General features: G+C 49.3%; 1 protein-coding gene across 1 annotated transcript in view; it reads left to right on the forward strand.

Annotated features, from left to right (window-relative positions):
• The first annotated feature begins 2,623 nt into the window (after nt 1-2,623).
• LOC144941603 (uncharacterized) overlaps nt 2,624-26,093 on the forward strand; it is a 100,318-nt gene continuing 76,848 nt past the window's right edge. Inside the window, exons 1-11 of the mRNA XM_078867923.1 lie at nt 2,624-2,829; nt 4,600-4,787; nt 6,268-6,340; nt 7,090-7,200; nt 8,292-8,405; nt 9,196-9,408; nt 10,619-10,757; nt 18,673-18,836; nt 20,135-20,284; nt 20,956-21,057; nt 21,653-21,793. Of these exons, the coding sequence (XP_078724049.1) occupies nt 2,707-2,829; nt 4,600-4,787; nt 6,268-6,340; nt 7,090-7,200; nt 8,292-8,405; nt 9,196-9,408; nt 10,619-10,757; nt 18,673-18,836; nt 20,135-20,284; nt 20,956-21,057; nt 21,653-21,793 (1,518 nt within the window). The 5' untranslated portion in view covers nt 2,624-2,706. The remainder of the gene's footprint in view (nt 2,830-4,599; nt 4,788-6,267; nt 6,341-7,089; nt 7,201-8,291; nt 8,406-9,195; nt 9,409-10,618; nt 10,758-18,672; nt 18,837-20,134; nt 20,285-20,955; nt 21,058-21,652; nt 21,794-26,093) is intronic.

Raw genomic sequence — 26,093 nt, forward strand, 5'->3', positions numbered from 1 at the left:
TACACACACACACATGGGGTGTTGTCCGTTCGAAAATGACAGACACCCACATGGAGTTAAAGACACGCATGGCTCTACACGCACACACATATGGACTCAAAGACACACACATGGACTCACACACACACACCGACGGGCACAGTAATCCCCGATGATGGCACAGCTATCAGTATCGTAGTACTGCGTATGAGTAAATAGCGTGACGTGAGCGATGGAAACAATAGAAATGCATTGAAGAAATAAGCAGAAATCACAGACTGGCAGTAGACCGTGGCAGCGTCATAAAAGCGCAGCAAAAAAGGGGAAAATTGAGCAACCGAAAAATGCAAAAAGAGTTTTGTGCACACAAACATAATTATTGTAACATGTCAACTTGTTTCATAATGGTAACAATAAAGCTGAGTTGTTATATGCACAAAAACATTATTATAGTAAGATTTGGCAACTGATTAGTTTAATAATCGTAAAGAATGAACCAGAGTAGTTATGTGCACACAAAGATAATTATTGTAATATCTGGCGACGTATTTGTTTCATAATGGTAAGCAATGAAGGTGAGTTTTGATCTGCACACAAACATTATTATTGTAATGTTTGTCAACTAATGTGTTTAACAATAGTAAACAATGGACTTGAGTTGTTAGCGTAAGAAGCAACGAACTTTGCACTTACCATAGGCATGTTGAGGCCTTGTGCCATGCGTTGCCCCCGTCCTCGCCTACATTGGCGAGGCGGCAGAGTTGGCACGTTGCCATGCTAGGGGCTGGGCCGCTACCCCCCCACCAGGAATAATGGTATGTAAACAGGACCTGCAGGGTGGGCTAGTAGGAACGAATAACCAAAGAATATAAACATAATGTATTATTACACTTGTTTAGCCAGGAAAGCCCCACTGAGTCAAAAGGTTTTTGTAGGGTCCTGCCAAGTGTTTGCAGTAGGGGGCGATGCTGCTACACCTAATCGGACCATACGAAGGGAGAGATTGAGGCCTAGTTCTAGGCTTTAGGCCTAGCTGTAGGCTTTAGGGCGCTGTGAGTTATTTTTTAATTTAAATGTTTTAATTATTTATGTAAAAGATTTAAATTTTAATGTTTCTATTTAAAAACATGAGGGAATGTAACATTGTTAAACATTTACTCCCTTTCACACACGCGGGGGTACGATACGAAGGGAGAGTTCAGGCCTAGTTCTAGGCTTTAGGCCTAGCTGTAGGTTTTAGGCCGCCGTGAGTTAATTTTTAATTGAAATGTTTTAATTATGAGTGACTCATGCAGCCAGCTATGGCTGCAGGGTTTGGTGGTACATGTTGTTTATGTCGTTTATTGTGAAAATTCGGTCACAGTTCCTATGATCACTGTTACATTGCTTTTATGGCTTTAATTTGGTGATTTCGAAAGTTTTTCGGTTTGGCCATGTTTGTTGTAGTACAGAGTTAGACTGATGGCCTTAATCTAAATTGTCTTGTGGTTGTTGTTTGACTTGCATCCCACTGGGGATTTTGAACACAGCGTTGGTGTACGGTGCTTTTTCTGCAATATTTTGCTGTCTTTTCTTGTATTTTCTGTTTGCACATAGTCACATTAAGATGTTTTCTTGTTCATGTTTTTTGTTGTTGCGGTTTGCACCCGATTCAAGAGCCGAATGGCTCACAGGGCGATACCAAATAAATTAAAATGAAACTGAAGGGTGCGTTGTGTTAGTGTGAGGAGCATCCATACGGATGCGAAGTAATAAAGTGACACAGGAGAAAAGCTAAAAGTGTCTCTGTGAATACACAATTACACAAGGAATGCAAATGAATGGGAGTTCCAGTTGAGGCTACCTTCCGATTACCCGTCATTATGGATTTGATACAGATTCTGTATTGAATGTGGAACTGAGTGGACTTGCCGAAGACTTGGTACCAACAGTATCAAGATTGGCCTCTATGGAGGAGGCTCGTGAAGGACGCTGCTACTGGTCAGTTGGCGGCAGTCGCCCTCCAACAACAACAACGGGAGGGCAGAGGAGCGACGCTCACAACGAGCGGAGCGCCGGGCGGCAAAAATGCTGCAAGTTGGCACAGTAGGGGACACAGCTGGTGCATCTACCAGTCATCTCAGTCAGTCAACCCATGGCATCTGCTGGGTCTGTCCCGTTGACCTTCACGTGGCCTCAAAGTGCACCTGGCCTGGCACGGACGCCGTGGTGATGTCACCTCCACATCGCGGCGAATGGTGGCGAATGTTGTTGATACAGATTCTATACTTTCCGTAGTAGTTGTCTTAGGATCTCTAGTTGTAGTGCTGTTGTTGTGGCTGTAACACTCTACGCGTAGTATGTGTTGTTAATGGATGTAGTTGTAGCGTTCGTGTAGTAGCACTTGAGCTGTGGGTGACACTCGGGGAGGAGGGGCTGTGGGGGGAGGGGTTGTGAGGGGAGGAGCTGTAGGAGGGATGGGAGAGGCTGTGGTGGGAGGGAGGAACTGTGGGGGGGAGGGAAGAGAGGGGCGGTGGGGGAGGGGCTGTGGTGGGGGGGAAGGACTGTGGATGGAAGACTGTGGGGGGGGAGAGAGGGGCTGTGGTGGGAGAGACTGTGGAGGGAGGGAGAGACTGTGGAGGGAGGGAGGGACTGTGGAGGAAGAGAGGGGCTGTGGCGGGAGGAGCTGTGAGGACGGGCAGGGGAGGGCCCAGGGCGGGCCCGGCGTCTGAGGGCCGCGCGGTCTCCATGGTGAGGCGCCGCGTCCTTCTTCCCGATCCTGCACTCTTCCCCATCCTGCTGCTGCTGCCGCTGCTGCTCGCTGGGCACTGGCACAGGCGGGACGCGGCCCGGGGCAGCGAGGGCCAAAAGGTAGCGACCCCCTGCCCGTGTTTCCCTTCTCGCTGCTGCTCAAGTTGCTACTGCTATGACAGTGTTTGCTGCTGCTGCCTGCTGTCCCTTGTCGGTCCTGCTGCTCCAGCTTTGACTTCCCGCTCTTGCTTGCTGCTCCTGTCGCTGCAGTGCGTAGTGTACATGGTGCGGGACGCTCATTTACCAATTGCCATGGTCATCTCCACCCAACGTTGTTTGGCACACCATTCGTTTCTCAATATCCATTCGTTATTCATAACAATACATTATTCATAAATAAAAACTCCAATCATGTCCACCCATCTATATATTCGTTATCCATTGTTCACATCCACTAATCATATCCATCCATTCATATCCATAATCCACTCATCATTCGCATCATCTCCATACTTCACCTTTGCTGTTAATTCTCCCATGCGCACAGGTGAGTGCTGCGAGGCGGCGCGAGTGAGTTCCTGTGGCAGGGAGAGCCCTGGGGGAGTCCGCCGAGCTGCGACATCTCTCCCTCAACAGGCGTCGTGCTGCCACAATAACTACACACGTGTCATTGTGTCACCTTCACAGTGAGCAGCCTGGTGAAGTAGAAACAAAAACCCCGCTTAGTCTGACACAGCGTTGGGCGACCTTCATACAGTACCAGCACTGGGTTGGCAAAGGGCCGTAAATTATTTGTTATGATAATAGCCCTTGTAACAATAATGAATGGGTACTAATCTATTGTTGCGCACGTGGCGTTTGAACAAGGCCATAGAGCTATTACACTCGCACTTTTAATGTTGTGAGCCATTCCACGGCAATCCGGGGTGATAGCCAAGTGGAGTCCGCTTGTTCCACCAGAGTATGCGTGTCGTCTTGGGCAGTCATCGGTGATATACGCCTCTTGTTTTCCCCCTCACCGCATTTTCCGTTGGCAAGTCCTTGTTATCCCATACACCTTCTTCCATGGGTTGTTGGTACACGGCTGAGAGTGATCCCCGCTGTAATCAGGGGCAGCTGAGAGAAATGAGGGTTGTTATTTCGTGGGGGGTTCAGTCAGGTTGTTGTTTGGGACTCCACTGTTTGATGCAGGCTCTTTGCTGTCTCCCAGGACCGGGATCGTTTTGACACAAGGTGCTCCATTCCGGACACTCAGCTACCATTGTTGTTGCATGTCAGGCGGTGTTTACTAGGAGCCTTGGAAGAGGAGTCGCCTTGAGGAGGGCTCCCTCGTGTGTGGTTCATGTTGTGTTGGACCTGTGGCTCCCAACCTGTGCCCTGCAAGGCCGTGGAAAGTGGTCGCAGAACTGTTGTGGATTCGCCATATGTAACACGCAGGATTTCCTGATCAATATTACTATTCACAATCGATTTTTGGAGTCAGATCGCATAAGTAAAATGTGTGTTGTCCACCCTCCATCCATTTTACAAAAATCAATTATGAATTGTATACCATATTTAATTTTGCCCACATAGCACAATATGATTTACTGCCCACTACGCAACTATTTAGATTTCATTTGAGCCAATAAAAAGCATGTTCATCGTTTTCATGGCTCTTAAACAACATTTAACAGTGCTTTTCTGGTGGCTTTATTGTTGAAAAGCATTATATTGGCGCATGGAGGTCCGCAAAAAACAAATTGAGGGTTGACAGTGGTACGCAAGCCCACGGAGATTGGGAACCACAGTTGTAGACCAAGCAATGTTGTATGCCCCTATGTCCAAGCTTTATCACAATGCTGTATCTCCAATCTGCTGCTAAATCCCCCACCTGCCCCCCACCTGCAGACCGCGATGCAGGGAGACAGGGTGCTGGACGAGGGGCTGCGGGCAGTGTTGGCAACGGTGCCTGGGCTGCCCCGGATCAGCGAGGGAGCCCAGCGCCTGGAGCAGGGTCTGGCGGGCGAGCTGAGCGAGCTGCAAGCCCAGCTCCAGGAGTCGGGCTTCCTGTCCGGCGCTGCCTCTCGCTCCGTCAGGTGCGGCACTCCGTGGAACGAAGCTCAAGCTGGCGCAGAGTCCGGTACTCATACAGGCAGGGCAGGGGGACCGCCTCGCAGCCGCCCTCCTGATCGATCATTGTCTCAAATTGACAGAAAAACATTGGGTTTGAGAGAAACCAAGATAAGAGCTGCCGTGGTGTAATGGTGAGCCATCAAGAGAGGAGAGAAGTTGTTCGTATTGCTGATGTTGCTGTAGAGAAACAGCTGTAATGTTATATTGAGGTGCTTGAGCCAGATGATTGCGTCAGGAATAGCAGAGTGCCGAATCATCGCTGTGTTGATGCTCCTTGCTTCATGGTCGGTGCCATGGTGGAGAGATGTTAACTACCTCGCCTGGTATACAGGAGGTTGTGGGTTTGATCCCGACCCTGACGCCTGTATTTTTGGAGTTTGCATGTTCTCCCATGGTCGTGTGGATTTGTCTCCAAGTCCTATGGGTTTTCACTCCACATTTATAAACATGTGATTAGAGTATTTTGCTGATATACATTTCCACATGATAAGCCACTTCGTTGAGCTATCATTTGTGGCCAGGTCGTTTCCGAAAATGAGCTATATAGCTCAGTGGGCCTTACCTGGTTAAATACAAAATAGATTATTTTAGTTTCATATGCGTGAATTGGGCATTGAGTCATTATATTTTCCATGGTCCGTTCTGGATGGTGACCACAGCCAGATACAGGTGAGTTTTGACATTTTATATTTGTGCATCAAGTATCCACATTTCCTATTGAGGGCACTGCTCCATGATAATTTAAGCATGGAAATAGTGACCTTTGTAAAAATATATAACAATATTTATATAAACTAGGTAATGCAACAAATTTAAATCCAGATGTGGTTTCAATACAGTGTTTTTGGTCTTTCACAAGATTCACATTAACATAAATGGAGGAATTATGAACCATGTCAAATTTGCTTATGGCACAGTCACTCGAACAACCAACAACAACAAAATTACAGGAAGTAATTGAACACCTCAGCAATGAAGGCTGGAAAGGTGGCCAAAACATAAATATGAGACAAACGAAAGTTGGGTGAAACAAGTTCGTAGGAGGGAACCAAGTCCACTCTTGCAGATGCACATTTGTAAATTGCTAACATTCTCACAAACATCTTGATGGATATTTGTTGAATAAGGTAGGGATAGGCAATGTAGTGTGTATAATGAGTGGAGACACTTCCATATTTACCTCATTGAGAAGCCCCGTTCCATTTTAGAAACTGATACCAAGAATGCTTAGCGGCACTTCCCCCCAAAAACATCGAGGTCATGGAAGTTAAATGCAAATCCACTGAGAATATGTAAACAACAAATAACCAATTTTTAGATGGCTTCCAGATGTTATTGTTTATATTGTGTATGAGTCTTTAGTCTACAAATGATTTCACTGTACTTTATCAACGTTGTCAAGACACGGCATTGTGGTGAAACGTGCCTTGTGCCGTCGTGCAGCTCTGTGAGCGTGCCCAAAGACGCGTCGTACTTCCGTCGTGAACGTGAGCTGCGGCTAGCACAGGCCTTGCAAGTGAGTGCGTCTGGGTCCATTCACAATGTTTATACGCAGCAACACGTGCACTCATTGCCAGCCATTCATTCACTCTCGTCCTGTGCCTCCCGTACACGGTGTTGTCTACTCACCCCCTCGTGTGCCATGTTTGCTCACAGCACTTTTCCCAACAGAACAATCTGTTAAGGTAATACGGGGGACCTTTGTCTTCGTCTTTTTTTTTGCTTATACACATTCACAAATGTGTGCTTATTGGTGGTCAGACGTTTGTTCACACCTGTACAACTATATGAGTTGATACCTGTGTGCGCGTGTTCACACCTGTGCCACTATGAGTTAACACCTGTGTGCATGTGTTCACACCTATGTGGCTATGAGTTCACACCTGTGTGCGTGTGTACAAACCTCTGTGGCTATGTGAATTCACACCTGTGTGCGTGTGTTCACACCTGTGCCACTGAGTTAACACCTGGGTGCGTGTGTTCACACCTTTGTGGCTATGTGAGTTCACACCTGTGTGCGTGTGTTCATACCTATGTGGCTATGAGTTCACACCTGTGTGCGTGTGTTCACACCTCTGTGGCTATGTGAGTTCACACCTGTGTGCATGTGTTCACACCTCTGTGGCTATGTGAGTTCACACCTGTGTGCGCGTGTTCACACCTCTGTGGCTATGTGAGTTCACACCTGTGTGCGCATGTTCACACCTGTGCAGCTATGTGAGTTCACACCTGTGTGCGCGCGCTCACATGTGTGTGCGCGTGTAGGTGAGTGGCGCGCTCCCCGTGCAGGTACATGCCGACGCGATCCTCGCTGAGTTGAACACGTGCCTGGCACGCGAGCACACGCCCAGCAGCCTGCCGCTACTGCTGCACCAGGTGCGTGGGAGGGGGTTAGAGCCACCCGGGAATTTGTGTATCCCACAGGGCCAATTACAGGGCAGCCCTCGGTGCTTGGTATAAATTATGGCTCTTGAGCACTTACGGTGGCAATGCTTGTGTTCTGTAATCCAGTGCTGTGGAGGCAGCGAGGGTTGGTGGACTGATAAGCCGGCGCCACCAATGATCTTGTCGCAGCGTATGACTCTTCCCCATTCTGGCGACGCTTCTCAACGCTAAAATTCACTTTGAAAAAATACAGTGCACTGTCTTTTCGGAATTGAAATCTCGATGTTTTTAATTTCTATAATCATATATCAACTAGGTCGTGTTTATAAACATCTTGGGTAGCAGTCTGCTGAAACAGCAAGGACACGATTAAATAATCACATACGAGTGCTTCTGTTAATTGCTCTGTAACCGAACACTGGCATACGTAAGTTGGTTTGTGAATTGTTATTACTTATGGGACGTGCATCAATCACCTGCACACATAAGCATATGGACACGCACGCATGCACGTACTCGGGATCGCGCATACACAAAGACGGTTTCCGATGTTTGAGCAATCTTGAACGCATCGACGGAAGAAAAAACGAGAATGGAAGTCGTCAGAAGGAGATGGAAGAAGCAGGTTGGATGAATTCTACGCTGGGCATGGTTTGAGGATTAAGGACGTTATAGAAGGAAGGACGGAAGGGGATAAGAACGAGGGGAAGGACAAGGATCGGGATGCTGGAGGAGCTGAAGGAAGAAGTTCTTTGTGAAATGAAGACGGCAGAGAACAGAATGATGGAGAAACTGTAAACATTTTCTTATTTTGCCTTGGTAAGGCACTGAGCTATATTGATTTTTTTTCACAAGTGACCTGGCCACAAATAATAGCTCAACAAAGTGGCTTATTACGGGGAAATTTATATCAGCTAAATACTATAAATGCATGTTTCTAAATGTGGAGGGAAAAGAACGGAGGATCCAGAGAAAAATCCACGCCACAAATGCAAAGCACCAGAGACAATTATTGTTAGACTCTTTCTTTTGCGCCGGTGAAGTGTAACTTCTGCGTCGTTGTGCCGTGCGATCCACTGCAGTTCTTCGTGGACCGGATGCGTCAGTTGGCGCGGCTGAAGCACGTGCTTATACTGCGTTGGGAGCGCTTCTGTTGTCATGTGCCGCAGATGCAGCACCACTACGCCGTGTACCAGGTGAGCACTACGATTGGCTCCGGCCCCCCTCCCCGCGACAGGGGAGGCGCGTCCCAGCGGCTGCGCATGCCTCAGTGTGCACGCGCAGCTGTTCTCTCTCTCCATCCCTCGACAACGCTTGAACTCCTCTTGAACTCCTCTCGACCATCATGGTTTTGCAGATAACAGAATGGAGTGACGACACAGGAAGCAGGTAAATTGATCCGATTATCCAAGTTACACGGTGACCATATTCATTACCATCCATCATCATCGTCACAGAATATGGAATTGCCATCATTGCCCCGAGATTACTGAATGAGATCATTATTGATGAATATTTAGTTTTATTTTTGAGTATTCACATACTTTGTCTTTGTCTCCTGTGATATTTGTCGTGTGTATAATGGCCGCGATGTTATTCATAATTCATTTTGAATGTTATTGCCATTAGCGTTCGTAACATGCGGCGTCTTGAATTTGTTATGCAGACGCTGTATGAATCCAACACACTCGGCGACTGCCTGAAAGGAAAACATATATATATAACTGGCAACGTTCCGGACAATTGCCCTTCTTCGTGTACTATGAAGAAGGGCCATTGCCAGAAATGTTGGCAATGGTAATTTTTTTGTTTAAAATCACACACACGTCGTGTTATTGATGAGTGCGCTGAATTGTTTTGTTAGCTCTGGTTGTTGTGCACCACTGCGCACGCAGCAGCAGCAACAGCAGAAGCAGCATCGCCAAACCATTTGTCTAAACCGGGGACCGCGTCGTGCGTCACGCCCATGTGCGTCCCATCCCACAGCAACACGTGGCACTGGCGCTGCGTGAGTACAGCGATGCTCGCGAGCGGGCGCGCCGCCTGGCTGCTGCGCGCGACGCCCTCCTCGCTGGGGCAGGGGTGGGAGCCGGAGCCGGCAGCACCGCAGGCCGCGTCGCCCCGGATGACTGCGCGATCTACGCTCGCTGGCTCGTGGGGCACCTGCGTTCTGTGCGGCTCGTCCACTCCTTCGTGCGCGTGCGTCTCCCATCTCCCGCACACTGCACGGCTAGCAGTGGACGCGCTGAGCCGGTGGTTTATGGTTCCCAGGATGCACGCGACCAACTCACCCGGAGTGCGCCCGACCCTCGTCATGTCAGAAACTAAACAGGATTGAGCCTGGATGGCGCTGGGATGAGTGACCAGGTGTTACCCGGGCGGTGTTGGATATGCACGTGGCTGCCTGTAATCCATCACTGTGTAGGCAGCGAGGGTTGGCGGATCGTACAGATGTTGCGAAATTCCCTTACTCTGGGTGTCAAGAAGGTGCCAGACCCTGGCTCGCCAGAAGGTGGAACAAATGTAGACCCCACCTGTTCCATTTGTGAGGAATAGAGCATTTTCCCCTCACACATATGGGCTTTGACGGGTGCTCCTGTTTCCTCCCGCATGTAAACACTTGTTCATTGGTCGATAACACCTTAATATATTAGAGGACCGCAGAGCTTGGGCAATTGTTGGTGCCAGCTCATTGCATGGCCTCCTTCCATCTTGCCTATGGTTGCTCCTTATGCCTCTGAGTTGTTCTCTGTCTACGACAGTGAGTAAATACTGTGCGGTGGTGCCGCATTATGAGTTTAAATTATTTTAGCTGCTACAGAGTTACTTTGTCCTCAGAGGGTAGTGCAACAAATGTAATTGTTGTCCTGTACTATGCAGCAATGTATATGTCCCCTGCCTTTACCAATTCACAGTGACCAGTGTGGTGAAGTATAGTCAGTCCCCCCATGGCGTTGGGAGGGGCTATTATTTAGCAGCGGCTTGAAAAAAGAGCCTGCACGTTTCCATTAATAATGACTTGAGCTTGGGCTGACTATTTATATATATAAAATAATATATATTATAAAATAATATATATAAAAATCACGAATATAAACAAAAAATTCCGCTTCACAATGACACTAGATTAGCTCTGTAAACCATGTAATTATTTTAATTTCATAAGGGTTTAAAATAAAAACCAACTGACCAATGGTCAAAAGTACGAGGATGGTAGAACTGCACTTTCGAATAAAAATGTGGGGGAAAAGTGTCAGAGTCGTTTGTAATTGATAGCTACGATCGGCCCACGGACCGTTGCGTTGTGTGCAAGGCATGGCCATCGCAGTCGACGCGTGTGGAGCGTGCAGTACTCTTCTCCCCTGTGTCACAGCTGGTGCGTTGTGCCGTGCGCTCTCCGCATGTGCAGTTCCTGCAGTGGCTCCCCGTGTCTCACGGGGTCCTCGCGGAGCCCGGGGGCTCGAAGCAAGAGGAGCCCGATGGAGGGAGCCAAGCAGAGGAGTCTCCTCCTCGGCCTGGCAGCGCCATCCAGCACAGCAGTGCGCTATGTGCGTGCGCAGGTTTACAAACAAATGTCATGACTTTGTTTTTGTATGCTTTTTGATGTTTAAGTTCATTTTTTAAATGTGGAGTACAGTAGTGGCTTGTCCTTCACTGGCTGCGTATGCACTGCTCACACGTATGTAATGCGAGCGTATGCTGGGGGATCGCCGGTTGGTGGGGTGGGCTCGCCGCCTCAGCCTCTAAGCCAACCAGGCGACATGAACCATCGGGAGTAAAGTTCAACAGCGGAGCCCGCGGGCGCTCGGGGGTGGTACTATCTGGAAAGTTCTTAAGGGGTGTGGTGAGGGGCGGAGTCTGGGTGACGCGGAAAGGGGATATAAGGGAAAGCCGGAAGGGGCTCGGGGTCAGTGGGTAAGGGCTGGAAGCGGGGCCACATCTCGGGTTTCCGCGAGCCATCGGCCACGTGGCGACGCGGAGACGGCTCTCAGCGCACCGTCTAGCAACGGTGCGCGGGAGCGGAGGAGCAAGAGGGAGAGCGGTTCAAGAGCGGGACGCCAGCTCACGCGCCGCGCCGTGGAACGGAGGAACTGAGCGGAACGCGAGCTGTCCAGCAACCGAAGAAATAAACACGGAGACACAGTCGTTTGTCGTCGACCTGATTTATTACAATTGGGGTCAGAAGTGACTCTTGACGTTGGACGACATGTCCAAACATCTCAAGAAGAAAATCCCACCTGCGCTATCTTCTGATGATGACGACTCACTCACCCAGGACCTGGCGATCCCGGGAGCGGTGGGCCCGGACGCGGCGGCTACAGTTGGCTCTTCTAAGGCGCCGGAGAAGGTTGTCGGGGCCGAGCCGTCTTTGTCCCCGGGCGCTGGCGACGGCTGGCGGCATGTGGCGGAGCAGATCGATTCGCTGCGTGCCGTCCTACTCAACCTGGTGACGCTGGTCGCGCCGTCCGCAGTGCCGGGACGTCCGCATGGAACGCTGCCGAGTGGTGACGAGCAGGGCCCCCCTCTGGGGGTCTCAGGGGGTCCCCTCGGGCAAGGATCGGCCGCCATTGCGGCCTCGGGAAGGCTGTCCGCCACTACGGCCACGGCGGCTGCCACGCGGCACGAAGACGCCATCTTGGGTGGGTCCGCGGGTGCGCAGCTGGAGTCCGCCATTTTGGCGGCGCCGTGTGGAGCGCGGGCGCGAGAGCCTGGGCCCGGTGTGGACAGCGGCACGGGGCGCAGCCATCGTCTCCCGCACATCAAAGAATTCAGAGCGGGAGGGGACTGGAGCGCTTTCACTTGGCGTTTCAATTCTGCTTTTCGTTCCGTCCAGTGGACGGAGGAGGAGGCATTGGATGCCTTGCCTACTCTCCTCTATGACATATCACTCGCAGTATTCCGCTCCATCCCTGTTGATAAGAAGGCGACATTGCAAGAGGCGTTTGCCGAAATGGCGGAAGTTTATGAGCCGCCGTCGGATACTCGTAGGAAATTTGTACAGCGTCAGCGGGGTGCAGATGAGTCTCCCATCGCCTACCGTGGCGCCTTAGTGGCGCTTGCGATGGCTGCCTACCCTGACGCTAAGCCCGACATACTCAACCCCCTCATCTTGGGCAAGATGTTGGAGCTGTCCAAGGAACTCGGCATTCCATTGCCAGTGTGTGGTCACGAGCCGCTTACTTCCCGGTTGGCCACCAAATGCCTCGACGCCCAGTTCAACTTGCGCCGCTGGGCGCAAGTGGCCGCCTGGACAGGCGACCCTGCTGTGGACGGTCAGCCGACTTGATGGGCACCGTCACGGTTCGTCTGCACCCCGGACGACGCGGGGACCGAGGACCTGGCTGCCGCTGCGGTCCACTGGGTTCCGAGGAGGAGGGCCGAGTCACGTTTGAGTGCTTCGTCGACGCCGCTCCGGGACGTCGGTGGTACCGATTGGCGAGCCGGCATGGCGTGCTTCAGGTGTGGCCGGCTGGGCCACTTCGCACGGGACTGTCGGAGTCGTCCCCGCCATCCGCCTCCTCCCGGATCCCCACCTCTGGCGACACTACCGTCGACGGGCTGTGACCCAAGCCAGGCAAGTCGGTATGCGTCAGACACCCGGCAAGTTTTGTCACCTCATGTATCCTCGGCCGCGTATGATCCGTCTGTTCGTGACTCACGGGGGGCCGCCTGCGATTCGCCTCGTACGATTACTCAGTGGAGAAAATTGGCATGTCATGTGGTGGCGGCCGCGACGGGGTCCTCTATGGTGCCGGGCTGTATTCAAGGGGTGGACGTGCGGATATTGGTGGACACCGGAGCGTCGGCCACTATCATCTTCGATGTCATTTTCCACCTTTCTATCCCCGCTTCGCGCGTGCGACCGACTTTTCATGCATGTATTGCTGCTCACGTGGGTAGTATGGGCATTGTGGGTCAGGTCGAAGCGCATGTTTCCATTTGGAACGTTGCGGCATCGGGAACGGTCTTAATTTCCAGTTCATTGGCAGTGCGTTGTTTATTGGGTACCGATTTTCTCTGTAAAATGCCGGTTAAGATCCTCGTTGATCAGGGCTGCATTGAGCTGCCTGCGCGACATAAGATATTTTTTTTGCCATCCCCATTGAGTCATCCTTTGCTGTGCGTTGCGGTGCAGGCGCTTGTTGATGTCTCCGGGCTCCCAAATGCTCGTCCCGTTGCGGTACCGGAAGCAATTCCGCAGGATGGACGCGGTGGCGGGCGTGCTGCTGTCCCCATCTAACACCGCTATCAAGGGTCTTGCTCTGGTGTGGGCCCAGACGATCGTCCGGCCCGGTCAACCCTCGTTTTTGCAAGTTTTGAACGGGGTGTCGGAAGGCGTTTTGGTCGCTGCCGGTCCAGTCCTGGCTCATGCCACTACCGCGTTTACGGTCCACAATGGGAATCAACGGCAGGGGTTGGCGGCGGCGATTGAGTCTCGTGGAACATCGGACGATCGTTGGATCGCCGAGTTGTGTCAGGAAAATTCGTCTTTGACCACGCACCAACGAAGTGCTATTGTCTGATTATTCCGACGTTTTCAGCAAGAACAATTTCGACCTGTTGTCCCATCACATTGATACTGGGGAGGCAAGCCCTATATGAATGAATCCGCACCAGCTAAGTCCCTCAGGGAGGGACCATGTATGCAGCGCGGTGGATGACATGCTGGCCGCGGTTATTTCTCCGTCTAATAACCCGTGGGGCGCTCCTGTTGTACTCGTAAAGAAAAAGGATGGTAGCCTTCGATTCTGCATTGATTTCCGGAAGCTTAATAAGGTTTTGGTGGCGGACGCGTACCCTCTGCCACGGATGGATGACTCCATCGATGCCCTGTCGGGGGCACAATACTTTTCCACCCTCGATCTCTCTTCTGGATTTTGGCAACTGCCCCTCGACGATTCGTCAAAGGAAAAGACGGCGTTCCGTACGCCTCAGGGGTTATTCCAGTTTAACTGCCTTCCCATGGGACTGAACGCCGCTCCCGCCACGTTCCAGCGGTTGATGGAACTAGTGTTGACCGGGTTACAATGGGACACGTGTCTGATGTACTTAGACGACGTCATTGTGTTCAGTCGTACGTTCGAGGAACACCTTCAAAGATTGAAGGCTGTTTTCGACAGGATGCGTTCCACTAATCTCAAATTCAAACCTAAAAGTGCCACCTCTTGCAACGCTCCGTGCGTTATTTGGGACATATTGTCAGCTCGGACGGTGTTGCCATGGACCCGGACAAGACGTCGTGCGTCCGAGACTATAAGTATCTTGGGGCCATCCTTGATTCAAAACTGAATTTTTAAGAACACATTTATTATATTGCTAAAAAGACAAAATTTAAATTGGTTTTCTATATCGACACATACACTGTTTTCCACCTATGTTCAGTTTGGAATTGATTAAAGCTACCATAATGCCTCTACTTGATTACTGTGACATCGTTTATAAATAAGCAACCAGTACTGTTCTGAAGAAGCTTGAAACAATATATCATTCGGCCTTAAGATTTGCATTGAACTTCCCATATAGGACCCACCACTGCGATCTCTACATTGGGTGAAACTTAACATCTCTTAATGATAGATGCCTTATGCATCAGATATTATTTATTTACACTGTATTAACAAAAAAAATCCGCAGATTAGCTCATGGATCTCCTTATTGTTTCGGAAAACAAATATGAGCTAAGATCTTCGCTCATTTACCAGCTTCGCATTCCTAATTGCTGTACAAATATTGGAGAAAGGGCTTTTGCTATAGATGCCCCCAGGGTCTGGAATGCTATCACAAATAGACTCCAGCTTGGATCGTTACCAACAAGACGATCACTCAAAAATGCTCTAGAGGAGTCGTACAACCATAGCTGCCACTGCTATCCTGTGGCCTGAAATTAAAAATATAGCTATAGATGACCGACGTATGAACTTATTATGTATTTTGATTATAGTGCGCTGCTACTGCTATTGTTAATCCGGCTGTTATGGATTGACTTATGCAGCTCGCGAAGGATGCTAGGTTTAGTGATGTGTGTGTCGCTATTGTCAACTTTTAATCACATTTGTTGGGAAAACTGTTACGTTGTTTACATAGCATTGTTTTAGTAAGTTTTAGAGGGGCTTGGTTTGGCCCGATTTTTTTTATTTAGTATAGATTTATACTTAAATTTTGTATCTGTATTGTATTATGATTGTTTATTGGGATCAAACACCGAAATGTAATTTTTTACACTTTCTGTACACAGCATGGACGGGTTGTGCTTTTTCTGTAGGATTTTATTGTTTATGTATGTGATGTTCAGATTTATGTACAATGGATTTTAGGTGTATCTTGTAATTTTATCGTTTGTTGCGGTTGAACCCAAATCAAGAGCCGAATGGCTCACAGGGTAAATCCTAATAAATGAAACTGAAACTGACTGGCCGACCCCCACCTCGGTTGGGGAGGTACGTTGGTTTGTCGGGTTCACGTCCTACTACTGTCGATTCGTTCCGAATTTCGCTACTATCGCTAGGCCACTGCACCTCCTTATGGCAAAGAATCAAAGGTTCAAATGGGGACCGGAGGAGGAGCAATCGTTCCGGGACCTTCGGGATCGGTTGTCAACCGCGCCGATGCTTGATTACCCCGATTTCTCCTTGCCCTTTATCCTGGACATGGATGCCAGTGATACGGGCATTGGCGCCATTCTGTCCCAGTGCAAAAATGGCGTCGAGCGCGTGGTGGCGTATGGGAGCCGCGTTCTCTCGTCGGCGGAAACCTGCCATTGTGTAACCCGTAGGGAATTATTGGCGATTGTTCATTTCATTCGCCAATATCGCCCGTACCTGTACGGCAGGAAATTCCTGGTGCGCACGGACCATGCTGCCCTGCAATATTCCTTGAAGATCGAACAGCCCTCTGGCCAGTTGTCGTGCTGGTTGGAGACATTGCAGGAATTCTCGTTTGATATACAGTACCGTAAAGGTTCTCGGCATGGTAACGCAGATGCGCTCTCCAGGTTACCGCAGGGATCCTCTTGCGCGTGCGCCTCGGGCACTAATCGGTGCACGCGCCCCCCTCAGCCCCTTCGGCCGGTCATGTCCGCGATAGCGGATTCCGCTGGCCTGCCCTGAGCCGGCTGACGGGGTGTTGAACTTGCCGCGCTCGGTATGGGTCCGCGAGCAACTGTTGGACAATTCATTGAGTTCGTTGCGAGGTCAGGCGGGCAGGCCGCGGGTGTCCTCGTCTGCGGACGATTTCCCGCAGGTGGCCTTCCGGGACGGGTTGTTGATGTGGAGGGATGATTTGTTGGGCGTTTGGTGTCTGGTGGTTCCTGTCGCGCTTCGGTACGAATTGATTCGGGTACTGCACGCCGAGAAGTTGGTATACCTCGGCGTGCAGAAAACCTTGCTCACGTTGCAGCGGGACTATTTTTGGCATGGCATGATGGCTGATGTCGCCAAGGACATTCAGGCCTGTTCCAAGTGTGCTCGTCGGAAGCCACCGAAATGGGGTTATATCCCCCCCTTTAAATCGATCCAGGTGACGCGCATTAACGAGCTTGGTGGCTCTGGACATCCTCGGACCCTTTCCCCCAACCGCCCGGGGTAATACATTTTTGTTGGTGGGTATGGAATATTTCTCGCGGTGGCGGTTGGCTTGGCTCTTGCCCGATCAGTCGGCGTTGTCTATCACGGAGGCATTTTTGTACGGGTACGTAATTGACAAGGGTGCGCCCGAACGACTGCTTACGGATCAGGGCCGCAACTTCTCATCTAAGTTGTTGCATAATGTGTGTGATGCATTGGGTACCAGGAAAGTACCTACTTCACCCTACCACCCACAAACGGATGGGATGGTTGAGCGGTTGAACCGTACCTTGTCGGCTATGCTCTGCCATATGGTTAGCGAGAAGCAGGCCGATTGAAATTTGCACATCCCTGGGGTGTTCTCCGCCAACCGGATGGCACCGCACGTGTCTACTGGTTACTCGCACTTTTTCCTCATGTATGGGCGTGAGAATGTGCCGCCCGTTGATGCGTTGATGTGCAGTTGGGGGCACGCGCTAAGGAGCCCGCGCAGACTCTCCCCGAATACGTTCGCGACACGGTTCGCCGCGTCATGGAGGCGCGGGAGGCGGCACGGATTGCCACGTTTAAAACCCAGGCCCGTAACGAGCGGTGCGCTCGGCGCTCGCAACGGGCTATGCCGTGGGCTGTAGGGGACCGGGCCTGGGTCCATTGTCCACAGGTGCCGGTGGGTACCTCTCCCAAGCTGCACAGGCCCTGGCAAGGGCCTGTGGAATTGATCGAGATATCTAGTCCTCAGTGCGCACGTATCCGGGCAGGGTCGCGCCGTTGGTATGTCCACACTTCTCGGTTGAAACCCTTCTTTGCTCCTCGCGTCGATCCGTCATCCCCAAATATTTCCTTGCCGGTGTCTGATGCGTCCGACGAGCCACCCCCCTTGCCTGTTGAACCTCCGAAGGGGCCTGTTTTGCCTTCCACAGACTCGGCAGCCCTGAGGCAACCAGACACATGTGATCCTGCACCGGCCGGGCCTTCACCTGCGGCGAGGGATGTCGATTCCGCCGCTCTTCCAACCCCGCCTGGATTGCAGTCGGCGAAGTCCCCTGCTCATGCAGGGGATGGTCCGGTGTCGCGTACCAGATCCAGATCCCTCCCCTTCCGTTGATTGTTACCGTTCCTTGTTATGCGTTGCTCTTGTTCCACTTGTCTGTTACTGTGTTACTATGTCTCTCGCATTGTGGACTTGCCTTAAATTATCCGGGACGGCTAGTCTTTTACACTGGGGGGGGGGGGGGGTGATGTAATGCGAGCGTATGCTGGGGGGTCGCCGGTTGGTGGGGTGGACTCGCCGCCTCATCCTCTAAGCCAACCAGGTGACACGAACCATTGGGGGTAAAGTTCAAGGGCGGAGCCCGCGGGCGCTAGGGGGTGGTACTATCTGGAAAGTTTTTAAGTGGTGTCTCGAGGGGCGGAGTCTGGGTGATGCGGGAAGGGGATATAAGGGAAAGCCGGAAGGGGCTCGGGGTCAGTGGGTAAGGGCTGGAAGCGGGGCCACATCTCGGGTCTCCGCGAGCCATCGGCCACGTGGCGACGCGGAGACGGCTCTCAGCGTGCCGTCTACCAATGGTGCGCGGGAGCGGAGGAGCAAGAGGGAGAGTGGCGCAAGAGCGGGACGCCAGCTCACGTGACGCGCCGCGGAACGGAGGAACTGAGCGGAACACGAGCTGTCCAGCAACCGAAGAAATAAACACGGGGACACAGTCGCTTGTCGTCGACCTGATTTATTACACGTACGTATGTGTTTTTTTCACGGTTCACTCTTGAGTGGGTGAGGTCACCGAGAGGAACGTGCATCGTCTCGAAGAAGCTGAGCTCCCCGAGCCACGGGCAGGCGAGTCAGCGAGATGCCGCACGTCGGCCTCTTAAGAGCGGCCAGTACGTGCACTCTGTACTCCTGCAGGCGTCACAACCGGGAACGCCGAGGAGCCCTCATGGGACGTGAGCCACGGGCGACACACAGAGGCCTTCATGCCTCAGCTGCTGGCGCTGCTGTCTCACTTTGCCGTGGACTGGAGCCCACCCACCCCACCTGGCGTGCCGGCCAATGGAGAGCTCCTTGCCACGGTCAGTGCTGGGGGGCGACATTGGTGACCACGCGACGTCGATACCGGCGTCCAGGGAGCACGTGTAGAACAACCGTGAAGGACGCCGGTCACTGTGTGTGTGCGTGTGTTTGTGCGTGTGTCAGTGTATGTGTGTACCATGTACCTTATGGTACATATGTGTGTACCATGTACCTTATGGTACATGGTACACACACACTGCACTCCGATCCCAGAGACAGTGGCGAACATTTGTAACGGTCCTGGGCTTCCCCTATGTCAAAGCAGTCTGTTAAAAGCATATAAGGGGGATGTTTGTCTTTGTGCGTCCCATGTACTGTACCTTTAGCCAGGTCGGTGGTAGTCCACCCAGCAGGCAAACTTTGATGAAGCCTCAGGTCCGCTTTGATACTAGGCCTCACCTTGCCGATAGCCTTAGCCGATGCCAAACACTCATGTGCGATGAAGGGCGGTCCTCAAATCGGCCAAGTTGAGTGGTCACCGTTGTTCAGCTATAGTCGTAGTACCACGCGGCAAACACACGTTCACTTTTTTGCTTTACACGTGGCCATGCAGAGCATCTGCACATTGAATACATCAAACTGGAGGCTTTCTTGATTGAAAATAGAGGCTCTCTTGAAGGAATGGCTTGGCAGCTAATAATCACTCAGAGCAGGGCTTCTCAACCTTTTTAATTCCATGGCTCAATTTCGAGCTGCTTGATCTTCACTGCACACTGAACCAAAAACTCATTGTGGGCCATGGTGGGTGGTTGGTGATTTTGGGTAGGTGGGTGGGCGGATTGGTAGGTGGAAATGCGTTAAGCTGAGAGAGAATTCACAATCCTTTGCTCACTGTATACGGCACTTGTAACGGCCCTCCTGCGCGTTCGCAACCAAGGGAGTTGAGAGGGCTGGGATGGGGGCTGACAGCTCTCTGCTGTTGTACTGCGCTGTGACCAGTGGAGAGGAGAGGGCGAGGGGTGGGGGATGGGGGCTCGATCGGCCACTGAACGGCATGGAGGAGAGGTTGTCCATTCCAGATTGTGAACAGAGAGCTTCTTTCCTTTCGTATAGTTTTGAAACTACTGCCTGGGACTTTAACCGTGGCGGCGGCACAGCGGTTGCAGAGCACTGCATTCAAGTGCAGATGACAAGAGAGTGAGGTTCACGGCACCGACATCATCGCAAACCTACCTGAATTTGTGGTGCAGACACCATGTTTGCTCCGACAGAGCTGCGTTTCTCCAACGTGAGAAATTGCACCCACCCACCTTGAGATGATTCGCATCCTCATCATCCTCTCCGGGTTGTTCCCCAGGTGTCTCAGAAGTTTGGCAGCATCTTCAAGCGGCAGGAAGAGATGAAGTGCTTCCCCGTGTACAGCCAGATGCAGCCAGGTGGGGTGGGAGCCCTTGGCACAGCTGGTGTGGCCAGAAGAAAGGAGGCAACCTGGCTCCCCTACATCAAGGTACACACATTTCTAGTACAATGTCGCATATCCAACCATCGCATATCCGCCGGGACCAATGAACAACTGCCCACACCTAGTGCTAGTGTTTGAGCAGTGGTAACTCGTTTTATATTGATGTTCACAGATCCTGAATTTTTACACATCCGCCTATTGCTCGGTCCTCAACTCGTCGGATATGCAAAATACTGCCACTGCATGCGTGTTATGGCCATGCCCATCCCTCTGATTGCAATGCGCGGTGGCATTATCGAATGCCTGTTTTTCACCGGGCATGGCGGTGCACGACTGTGATGCCAGGCTCACCGAATCACCATAGCGGGCGGCTGTGGTGCCACAGAGGCAGACTTGGCCGAACTACACTGATGTTATGACATATGGGACACTTGCGAGCTTCTGGGATGGTTTTATGCTATTTTTGTGCGTGATGGCAACAGCAGCGATCTGTTCAGGAGCGAGACGCCAATGTCGAGGTCTGCCAGCCACGACGAGAGGGCTTCAGGAGAGAGTTTGTGCAGTTTTGTGATTCCTCCTTAGTCGAATGAGCCCAGGCTATAATGATGTACTATGTGATTCATAGTTTGGGTACCATGATCAGACACCAAGTGGGAGGGGTGTTTTCGCAGATCATTGCGGGTGCACATACATCGAGTGGGACGTGTGTGCCGCAGGTGAGGCCGTGCCGGGACCCGTGGCAGGAGAGCGCCATGCAAGAGCTGAGGGAGTGCAGGCGACGGGACGAGCTGCTCCACGTGCTTTCGCAGTTCCTGCAGGTAGCTTAGCGTCGTGAGCGGCGCCCCCACACACTCAATGCCACTTCTAGGGAGCGGTCAGTACGAGAGCGAAAGAGGTGGAGGGGGGGGGTATCTGTATGTAATCATCTGAGGCAAGGTGCAATACTTAGAAATCTGCTTTGAGGCAGTGTTAACAAACATTTTCAAGAAAATGGCAACTTTAGGTCTTTGTGCACCCAGCCTATAATGGGTCTGTATGGGATAGAGTGTTTCCTCCTTGCACGCACGTGTTTTTTCCGGGTGCTCCAGTTTTCTCCCACATTTTACACTCAATAATTGGCTGATGAAACCTAAATAACTAATCGCAGACCTTGAGCAGTTGTTGGTGCCAGCTAATTGCGTGGCTACCTTCCCACTTGTCTGTGGTTCCTGGCGCCTCTGACTCATTCTCTGTCTTTGAGAGTGAGCGAATACTGTGCACATTACAAGTTGAAATAATAATAATAATTATTATTATTATTAAGTGTGGTATGCATGTGTAGACTGTGGAGTGCAAGTTGCTGATAAGCTATATTGTTAGCCTGGAGTCTGGCTTAGAGCACATGCAAGGTACGCGTGTGGCTTTGTTTTTCAGATTTCAAATGCAGAGAGGGTGATGCAGGTGCTAAAGAAGCATGCAGCCACCATGCACAGGCTGGAGGTGACGGGGCTTTTGCAAGCGACTGACAGCTCCCACTTCTGGAGCGAGATTTATGGCAGCCCGGCTCTCTATCAGGTGAATCCAGACACAGCCCTTATGATATTCCTGCAAGAGATATCTCCAGGAACTAAATCCCAATGTCGAAATCAGTTAGCCACAACCATACCTCCAATTAGCACGGTACATACACAACAAGAGGGTTGCAGGAGAGAGTTTGTGTAATTTTGCTACTACTTCGTTAAAGGAGTGCAGACTACAGTGGTTGACTATATGTTCCATAGTTTGGGTACCATGTACGTATGTATGTTGAACTTCTTTCACACCGTGCGTAGCCAACCATGCTAATTGGAGGTGCGGGCGAAGGTAACAAACTAAATGCAAACAAGTAAACCCGTAAAAACCAAGTTTTTCACTATAAATCCTTTATATGCGTGGCGGCTAGAGTCCTCTCGTCCTCTGGCTTGAGATGGCTGCCACCTATGGGTCAGATGATTGTCTGCCACCATCAAGCAATTGGTAATTAAATATTTAATTTGTTTTCCCTAAACAGTGTAAAATTTTGGAATATTTTTTTTCACGAAAATTAATTGTCACACACAACGAGTCTGTGTGGAAAATGTCAGCTCGATTGGATCACGGGAAGTGGGTTAAAAAACGACCGAAAGATTTGCACGGTCGTAAGCACGCAAGCAAGCACGCAAGCAAGCAAGCAAGCGAACTTAATATAAAGGATTTAAAAATGGCTACAATCGCCATTGCTAAAATTACAGAAATGTGGCTTGTCTTTAAGTTTCCATTTATGAAGAAGGAACAGAGATTAAGTCCAGGAATCATCATCATTATCGATAGTTTGGAATTCCCGATGGTGATAATACCTGCAGACCAAAGCTTTTCATGCTGTGATGCAACTATGCTTCATGATCATGAATACTTGACTTTCTGAGAAGGTTCATTCACAAAGAATAAACAAATTTAAACTCATTTGGTGGGGACATGGCGTAGCAGTAAGCATATTTGCTGCTTGTTACAGAGGGTCACGGTTCGAATCCAGCGGTCACCCTGATTAAGACTGCGGGTGTAGTAACCGTAATAACACTACGTGCCGTCTACTTCACAGTGGACGTTAACAGATCCTGCGACATCATTCACAAGAATAGGCTGTTGTTTGTCAGCGTCGGTGTGCAAATTTGCCAAAACACTGTGTAAAAAATTAGTTTTTTGTTCCTGGGTAGTAAGTGTTATTTCCTATTATTATTTGGTTCTTTCGGTTAAGTCACGTCTAAAGATAAAATAATAAATTAAATTAAATAATAGAATACGACGTTTCGATTGCAACACAAGCAATCATCATCAGGTATAATGAAATAGCGACATAATATCTAACCAGAAAACTATAGACAGACATATTAGCAGACAGATATCACAAGATACATACATAGCGAGAGCAACACAGGTGACAGAGAGGGGTGATCGTCTCTGTGGGGTGGCCTTAAATAGACAGAGGGGGGGCGGAGGCAGAGAGAGGGAGGGGGGTTAGAAAAAATTAGCATATCAATGAGTGGTCCAAAAGAAAACGTGGTGCTGCGAGTACGATGGCACAGCAAGCAAGCCTGAAAATCAGGAGAAAGACACACTAAAATTAAATAACCTAGTAAAATATCGAAATGTAATGTAATACAACACAGAGGGTCGGTCAACACACAATTAACGCATAGCCTGGTTGATTACGTATTTCAAAGATTGCTAAGTTAGAATTTAAGTGTGAACATTCTAAAGAGGACACAGGCAGATAAAACAAGTCGCCAGAGAGAGAGAAAAAAGATAAGCTTAAAACTTCCCCGTAGAAGTGGTTCAATCTTAATTTTAGAACTTTCGTGACTGCAGGAATTATTATTTGGTTCTTTCGGTTAAGTCACGTCTAAAGATAAAATAATAAATTAAATTAAATAATAGAATACGACGTTTCGATTGCAACACAAGCAATCATCATCAGGTATAATGAAATAGCGACATAATATCTAACCAGAAAACTATAGACAGACATATTAGCAGACAGATATCACAAGATACATACATAGCGAGAGCAACACAGGTGACAGAGAGGGGTGATCGTCTCTGTGGGGTGGCCTTAAATAGACAGAGGGGGGGCGGAGGCAGAGAGAGGGAGGGGGGTTAGAAAAAATTAGCATATCAATGAGTGGTCCAAAAGAAAACGTGGTGCTGCGAGTACGATGGCACAGCAAGCAAGCCTGAAAATCAGGAGAAAGACACACTAAAATTAAATAACCTAGTAAAATATCGAAATGTAATGTAATACAACACAGAGGGTCGGTCAACACACAATTAACGCATAGCCTGGTTGATTACGTATTTCAAAGATTGCTAAGTTAGAATTTAAGTGTGAACATTCTAAAGAGGACACAGGCAGATAAAACAAGTCGCCAGAGAGAGAGAAAAAAGATAAGCTTAAAACTTCCCCGTAGAAGCGGTTCAATCTTAATTTTAGAACTTTCGTGACTGCAGGAATTATTATTTGGTTCTTTCGGTTAAGTCACGTCTAAAGATAAAATAATAAATTAAATTAAATAATAGAATACGACGTTTCGATTGCAACACAAGCAATCATCATCAGGTATAATGAAATAGCGACATAATATCTAACCAGAAAACTATAGACAGACATATTAGCAGACAGATATCACAAGATACATACATAGCGAGAGCAACACAGGTGACAGAGAGGGGTGATCGTCTCTGTGGGGTGGCCTTAAATAGACAGAGGGGGGGCGGAGGCAGAGAGAGGGAGGGGGGTTAGAAAAAATTAGCATATCAATGAGTGGTCCAAAAGAAAACGTGGTGCTGCGAGTACGATGGCACAGCAAGCAAGCCTGAAAATCAGGAGAAAGACACACTAAAATTAAATAACCTAGTAAAATATCGAAATGTGATGTAATACAACACAGAGGGTCGGTCAACACACAATTAACGCATAGCCTGGTTGATTACACACGCGTTAATTGTGTGTTGACCGACCCTCTGTGTTGTATTACATTACATTTCGATATTTTACTAGGTTATTTAATTTTAGTGTGTCTTTCTCCTGATTTTCAGGCTTGCTTGCTGTGCCATCGTACTCGCAGCACCACGTTTTCTTTTGGACCACTCATTGATATGCTAATTTTTTCTAACCCCCCTCCCTCTCTCTGCCTCCGCCCCCCCTCTGTCTATTTAAGGCCACCCCACAGAGACGATCACCCCTCTCTGTCACCTGTGTTGCTCTCGCTATGTATGTATCTTGTGATATCTGTCTGCTAATATGTCTGTCTATAGTTTTCTGGTTAGATATTATGTCGCTATTTCATTATACCTGATGATGATTGCTTGTGTTGCAATCGAAACGTCGTATTCTATTATTTAATTTAATTTATTATTTTATCTTTAGACGTGACTTAACCGAAAGAACCAAATAATAATTCCTGCAGTCACGAAAGTTCTAAAATTAAGATTGAACCACTTCTACGGGGAAGTTTTAAGCTTATCTTTTTTCTCTCTCTCTGGCGACTTGTTTTATCTGCCTGTGTCCTCTTTAGAATGTTCACACTTAAATTCTAACTTAGCAATCTTTGAAATACGTAATCAACCAGGCTATGCGTTAATTGTGTGTTGACCGACCCTCTGTGTTGTATTACATTACATTTCGATATTTTACTAGGTTATTTAATTTTAGTGTGTCTTTCTCCTGATTTTCAGGCTTGCTTGCTGTGCCATCGTACTCGCAGCACCACGTTTTCTTTTGGACCACTCATTGATATGCTAATTTTTTCTAACCCCCCTCTCTCTCTCTGCCTCCGCCCCCCCTCTGTCTATTTAAGGCCACCCCACAGAGACGATCACCCCTCTCTGTCACCTGTGTTGCTCTCGCTATGTATGTATCTTGTGATATCTGTCTGCTAATATGTCTGTCTATAGTTTTCTGGTTAGATATTATGTCGCTATTTCATTATACCTGATGATGATTGCTTGTGTTGCAATCGAAACGTCGTATTCTATTATTTAATTTAATTTATTATTTTATCTTTAGACGTGACTTAACCGAAAGAACCAAATAATAATTCCTGCAGTCACGAAAGTTCTAAAATTAAGATTGAACCACTTCTACGGGGAAGTTTTAAGCTTATCTTTTTTCTCTCTCTCTGGCGACTTGTTTTATCTGCCTGTGTCCTCTTTAGAATGTTCACACTTAAATTCTAACTTAGCAATCTTTGAAATACGTAATCAACCAGGCTATGCGTTAATTGTGTGTTGACCGACCCTCTGTGTTGTATTACATTACATTTCGATATTTTACTAGGTTATTTAATTTTAGTGTGTCTTT

Source organism: Lampetra fluviatilis, chromosome 25, assembly GCF_964198595.1.
Source record: "Lampetra fluviatilis chromosome 25, kcLamFluv1.1, whole genome shotgun sequence".
NCBI classification, from domain to species: Eukaryota; Metazoa; Chordata; class Hyperoartia; order Petromyzontiformes; family Petromyzontidae; genus Lampetra; species Lampetra fluviatilis.